The sequence below is a fragment of the Papaver somniferum genome, unplaced genomic scaffold (assembly GCF_003573695.1).
Source record: "Papaver somniferum cultivar HN1 unplaced genomic scaffold, ASM357369v1 unplaced-scaffold_99, whole genome shotgun sequence".
Classification (NCBI taxonomy): domain Eukaryota; kingdom Viridiplantae; phylum Streptophyta; class Magnoliopsida; order Ranunculales; family Papaveraceae; genus Papaver; species Papaver somniferum.
The window spans coordinates 8,251,052-8,257,319 of record NW_020653081.1 but is presented as its reverse complement, the minus strand read 5'-3'; the positions used below and the strand labels follow the sequence as shown (position 1 = coordinate 8,257,319).

Below are 6,268 nucleotides of genomic sequence, written 5' to 3'. Positions count from 1 at the left end.
TGGACGTGTACGATTGCAGAACATCGCGCTCCAAGGCATCATTGCTTCAAATATAAGCCACATTTGCACAGTGACATATCCTTGGACGTTGGACAACGACAACTCGCAATGAAATAAGCTTTTCCTTATTCGAGTTGCATTGCGGGTTCCATTCTACATTTGAGAATGATACTCCCAAGCTTTTGACACACTGCAGCTTTCACTTATCCAAGGATTTGCAACCCAGGGAAAAATATTGCCAATGTACATAACTTGATGACTCGAGCTAGGATGCGTTGCATCTAGGATAAATTGGCTTTCTAGGTTAACAGCCCAACAAGAATGCTTCTTGCGAACTATGCTACTTGCTAAGAATCCATAGGAACAATATCTGAGAATGATGGCAACAAAGAAGATAAGAATCCTTTTATTCCTACCTATCATCCAACTTTCAGATACTAGTAGCCAACATGTAGAACAAGCATCTTACTTTACCCAATTATTTAAAGGGGAAGGGATGAGATGAAATAACCACAGTAGTGAGAAGAAATCAGGGTTCAGCTCAACTTTCATTTAGATTCATGGCTCAGTTTCCTCCTCTCTCTGAGGAAACAGAGATGCTCAGTTACGTATTCAGTTTAGTGGAAACATTTAGGGCATTTGACGGGGATAACGACAGTTTGATCTCGGCAGCCGAGCTTGGTGGAATCATGAGTTCACTAGGATACAAAGTGACTGAACAAGACATCTCCATGATTATGCAACAAGGAGATGCTAACGGAGATGGGTTGCTGATCATAGAGGAATTTTTGCAAATGAATACAAAGGAGATAGAGCTAGGGGAGCTGATGAGCTTCCTAACAACTGCTACCAAAGCTTTGGACGTTGAAGGGGAAGAATCTGTCACAGGTATTCATTTGTATGACATTGTAGGTAGTATGGGAATTGGGTTGTCTTTGGAGGATTGTAATGATATAGTAGCAGCCATGGCTGGGAATGGAGACGGGGTTGCTAATTTCGAGGACTTCAAACTCATCGTTGGCTCCCTCCTATAGAAATCTAAATCCCAGATTTATTTGTACTAATTATTATATGCTACGCAGTAACCAATGATATGAATATAGCTGATTTTAAGTACTGGCATCAAAAGGCTGTAACCAGAAACTTATGAATGGACGAAATCAAGTAGCAATATACAATAATTTCAAATGAGATCCAACCAGAATAGCTAAGAATCCGCAAAGCACAATAAATGATGACCAATATCATGAATTCACAGATTGAACAGTACAAATTTAGCGACCTATATCGACAAGTTTATAGCTAAAGGCATCTATTAAGGCAATGCCAGATGAGTTTAGGTTTTTTGCACACTTTCTGTCAGAGTCATTTCACTTTATTTCTGTCAGAGTCATTTCACATTACAATTCATAGAGAAACACAAAATCACAACTTTTAAACAACAAATCCTACAACTTGAAAAATTCTGGGACCCTGTCTCAATATAGAACAATGAGAGAACAAAATTGAACCAGGGAACTAGAACCAATAGAATCTATTACTGTAGCACCCCAAATTCCCGATCAAGGTTTAACACAAATGAAAATCGGAATTCAAGGCATTACATCTGTCCGGATGAGCTTAGGCCAATCAGTACTATTATCTTATGTTAAAAACAAACCTCAATCGAATTCAGTGATACCAGTACTCGAGTTTCAACCAAAACAAAGCAATTTCTCTTTCTCTGTAAAATAATTTGCGAAGAAAGAAGAAAAATAGGAAGAAAGTAGCCTACCTTAGTTTCTACAAATAATATGAACATTTAACGCCTTGGGTTTTAGGCACAAAAATCCAATCCAAAAATACAGAAGTATTACAAATACAGCTAAAAAATGAACTCTACAGGTTATTCCTCCACAAGGGTCATGAGAACTGCAATATATAGTTTAATGAGAATCAACATAACCAAAGATGATCTAGTTGAGGCAAGTACAGGCCTATAATAAGCATCTACCATTAACATTTCCTTCAGATAACGAGTCATATGCAGATTGACAGAAATAAACATTTCAAATCTAAGCATCAATGGTTAAAAAGAAATCCTGACTCTGTGCGATATGTGAAACAATACTGAGGAACAGTTCGATCTATGAGACCTAACGGGTCAGACCCTACAAATGCAGCTGCAATTAAGAAAAGAGATACAAAGATAAATGTTGATCCAAACACTCACCATAGAGGAGTAGAACCCCAAGCACAAATAAATATTGCACAGCTCCTTCAACCAGAGACAAACACACCTCAAGAAGTTGACTGCTCTGCTTTCTTATCCTCAAGTACTTTAAGTTCTTGTTGCCAACCCTCCAGTTTTGCCACCTTATCTAACTGCTCTTGATTCATAGCATCCCGCTCAGTTTTTTGTAATTGTGCTTCAATCTGTCGAATCTGCAAGTTCAGTGAAACTTCTTCAGTTTCCCCCAATTAACACAAATTCTAAACACCATTCATTAGTTCCTCAACTTACAAGCCACATTCCATTTTTGAAATGAGTACATAACCCTTAGGAGACTATTCAGGTTTTAAAATGATTCAGAACCAAAAGACTACTTATATACTAATAATGTTGACTGGATCTATTGAATAGTATTCAGATTTTATTTCTTCTACTTCAAAACCAACATAGGAAATGCTTCAACAAATAACAGAACCTATAAAGATTATATTTCTACAGCAACGGAAGTTCTAAACGATGAAATCACTAAATTTCCTAGCAGAACAGTAGATGACTAGATGCTATCCAGCTTTTAACATATTGATGTTGTTATAAGGAAGAACCAACAATTTTCATTAGTGAATATTAAAAATTATAGTATAAGAAAGATGGGTAAGAAGTAAGCTAGAAAGACAGCTGTTTCCTATGATGTAATTAGCTGAAAATTCCAAGAAGATAATTGTATATGCCCAGAAATTCTCCTAGTCTGTTTAGTCCAACATTTTCACCTCAAAAATCATTCAACTGCTGTACAACTTATCCTTCACTTTTCCGAGCTATTCCCCACCTATTTTAGTTTGAACTGATGGTGAATCGCTGGCAATAAAATATACCCACATTCATCCTTCACGCTCTTCAAGATTCTCTAAACTACAAATATCCTTTCATTTTTATATTCCCCACGCTGAGAACAGTCAAATTTACCTCAGTTCTAAGGAAGCCGGTGAATTAACAGATGATGGATAGATAATATAATGAAGCATCATAGCAATCAAGTACTAGGGTTAGAACAAAAGAGGCGACTTTCAGTGTTTAAAATTGAGTATACCCCTTGCAAAGGAAGGCCTGATCAGCAAAATAAATTGGCAGAACAAAAACTAAAGCAGAATAGGGGAATGGAACAGAAACTGTTAATCTGGCAAGACTGCAAATGACGTACCTTTTTTTTGAGTGCTCTAATTTTTTTATCGATATCTTGACTAGGTGCCTCTGAATTTATAGTTAAATCAGGGGAATTTGTAGAAACATCTAGCTTGTTCATCTGACACGCAATTGATTCCACGGCTTCAGATCTGAGACCTAAATCCTCAGAAGCGGTTACTTCTCCAGTACTTGTTTCCTTGGCCTCTAGTGATTCTGAACTCTTTCCCTGTATGAAACCAGCCTGAAATGGTTAATTTATAACTATTTCCAAAGCTATAAACACAGGGAATGAATAATGATTTGTAAAATATCTCCAATGAAACAGTAACTGCCCAACTTTCAGACATAAATTTACTAGACTCTGCAGAAATGTTATTGCCCTTTAGAGTTCATAGTTTGAGGCCATTGCTAAAACCTACAGCTGATTGAACTAAAGCCTACAGCTGAATGAACTTTGGTATTATTTTTCCATGGAATAACTAAAGGTTCCTGACCAAAGGAATCTACCAATAGAATATGTATCGTCTGAACACACCAGTTAGTGCATGGTGATGTGAGCAGACACACAGCCATAATACAGTCTATGTTGAGCTCATTACTCATCGCCCTATGAACATGATGGGCTCGTACATAACATATTGGGCCCGGAGTTTTATCCTGCAGATTGTATCTTCTTTGTCCTCTTGTTTGAGTAACTATTTACTCACCTAAATAGCTACATAAGACATAACTTCAACGTCAGCATCAGAAGCCGTTCATACACTTCATTGATTACCATCTTAGTGTTTTTAGCAACTAGCGGCCCGAGATAGACAAAATAGGGTGCCAGGTAAAATGTATATATAATTAGAATTCCATTTGCTTTATGACCATTGGACAAACTACAGGAGTTCAAAACTTCTATGGAGAGAAATTTGAAAGACACCAGTGACTTAGCTTTTAATTTTATTCATGTGAGAAACATATATACCAAAACTTAAGTCTATCCCATCGGTTGCAGGCAAAGTAGCGGGTTTGTTGAAGTCAAAATGGATGACACACTGATTTACGTAAACCTAATCACAAATTGGCTCCTCATCTTCTTACACTCTTAGCTTGGCCGGAAACAAATGGTTTTATTTCTTAGAAAAGCTATTTTTCCTTGTTCGACAAAAGTTCTTGTTTACAGCTTTAACGGTTTTAAATTAACACAGAGAAGCAAAATTTAAGATAAATATCTCTTCTTTAATCAAGCAACCATAAAGGTTACCAGGGTTAGACGCTAGAAACCCCAGGACATTGACTCATCCAAGGATGATACAAGCAATTAGCCAAACTATTGGAATACATGTCTAACCAATTATACGACGAAGTAATCGAGTAAATGTGTCAAAGCACTAAATGTCTAAATCTAATTAAACCGATACCCTAAGTATAGTAGCAGCTTATCTTATGCACAAAATTCGAAGAAACACAGCACAATCACGGTACAAAACAGAATACCTGTTCTTTCTTTTCCTTCTTTCTTTCATTCCTCTTTGCTGATTTTGTCTTAGGTTTTACATCTGAAGTTGGATCATAACCTGGTGGCACTTCAGTTCCTCCCATCCCTTTCTTTAACTACATCAATTGAAAACAAGATTGAATTTTGATGCAACAAAAAGTTGTTAAACTAAGCTTAAGAAAAAAACAAGAGAGCAAACAAAAAAGGGTTCAATTGAATCATTACCAGAGCACCTTTAGACTGATAAATGGCAACTTCATCTTGAGGTGTATAACCAGCCCTAATTCTAATAGGTTTTCTATAGGTTCCATCAGGTCTTCTTGTTGGTGCTAATATCCTTTCTCCTTCTTTTAGGGTTTTAGTCCCTTCTTCAGTTCCTCCTCTACTAGTTGCCATTACTAAAGACAGAGAAAAACTTTCAATAAACAAAGTTTTCTCCTTTCAATAACTCTTAGGAACTACAAATCAAAATCCCGTTCCTTCTAACAGTCTGTGATTTTGGAGAGAGAGAGAGAGAGAGAGAGAGAGAGAGGAGTGGAGGCGATGCAGGGTTTGGGCAAAGATCAGTCAGTCCCCTCCTGCAACGACAGAGGGCTGCTTGGGTCGTGCTTAACAATAACGTTTTAAGTTAGTTGAATCATATAGTACTAGTCCTAGATATGAATCCCGTGTGAGGGTTTGATATTTTCACCCCATGTTTTTATTAGCTAGGCGCAATACTTTTACCAATGTAGTCGGATTTCGGTCCGTCTGCGTTGGAAGGAGTTCTCGGAATAACTCCAGAAATTTCGTTTCCAAATCTGATCCAATTAGCAAGAAAACTTCTTCGTAACTTTTCTTTCGTGACTAGAGGAAGTGGATCAAAAGCCACGATTGTTTCTGAACATATTCATATCAATAATCGTGTGCCGGAGCAAAAAACAGTATGAATAGACTCAAGCGCAGCATCAAGAAGGCAAGGAAGACAACAACTTCAGGTACTTCTTATCCTCCTCTTGTTAATTCTCTTGAGACTAAATCTATTGACCATTCTGAAGATTTTCAAGAAAGAAAAAGGGAAAATGTCAATAATCTTGATGAGCTATATGCTCGTCAAATTACAACTTGATTGCCTTCAAGTGAGCATCCTCTTTGAGACCGTGTGAGGATGCTCATAATTATCAAGAAGTTTTTCTTCTTGACAAAGTGGTCTTTGCTGTATCTGTTTTTCGATTTAAGCTTAAAATTATCATCTTACTGTTGAGCCTTGCTCCGGTTAATTATTACATAATGTAATATATTTTTGATCGATAATTCCTGAGAATATTTTTTTTTGTTGTTTACCTTGAAAACCCTCATTTTTCTTCCTAATGACAGTTGATTTGTTGATTTCAACAATTATCTTGTGCTTA

The 6,268-nt window shown here is 36.9% G+C and overlaps 2 protein-coding genes across 2 annotated transcripts; one reads left to right on the top strand and one right to left on the bottom strand.

The window, feature by feature from the left end:
• The first annotated feature begins 513 nt into the window (after positions 1 to 513).
• On the top strand, positions 514 to 1,191 carry LOC113346457 (probable calcium-binding protein CML29). The gene has a single exon (XM_026590002.1). It carries the CDS (start codon positions 561 to 563, stop codon positions 1,032 to 1,034), a length of 474 nt encoding a protein of 157 aa, XP_026445787.1. The 5' UTR covers positions 514 to 560; the 3' UTR covers positions 1,035 to 1,191.
• A 588-nt stretch (positions 1,192 to 1,779) lies between these two features.
• Positions 1,780 to 5,484, bottom strand: LOC113346456 (partner of Y14 and mago-like). Its single transcript, XM_026590001.1, has 4 exons — positions 5,103 to 5,484; positions 4,877 to 4,993; positions 3,411 to 3,620; positions 1,780 to 2,424 (listed from the first exon to the last, which is right to left on the bottom strand). Exons 1-4 carry the CDS (start codon positions 5,271 to 5,273, stop codon positions 2,281 to 2,283), a joined length of 642 nt encoding a protein of 213 aa, XP_026445786.1. The 5' UTR covers positions 5,274 to 5,484; the 3' UTR covers positions 1,780 to 2,280.
• Between the last annotated feature and the right edge of the window lie 784 nt (positions 5,485 to 6,268).

Bases quoted from the DNA above. Each gene is read 5' to 3' on its own strand.
- LOC113346457 (XM_026590002.1), top strand. From the start codon at position 561: ATGGCTCAGTTTCCTCCTCTCTCTGAGGAAACAGAGATGCTCAGTTAC.
- LOC113346456 (XM_026590001.1), bottom strand. From the start codon at position 5,273: ATGGCAACTAGTAGAGGAGGAACTGAAGAAGGGACTAAAACCCTAAAA. The intron at 4,994-5,102 runs GTAATGATTCAA...CAATTGATGTAG, and splicing joins ATCAGTCTAAAGGTGCTCTG to TTAAAGAAAGGGATGGGAGG. The intron at 3,621-4,876 runs GTATTCTGTTTT...GGTTTCATACAG, and splicing joins AGAAGGAAAAGAAAGAACAG to GGAAAGAGTTCAGAATCACT.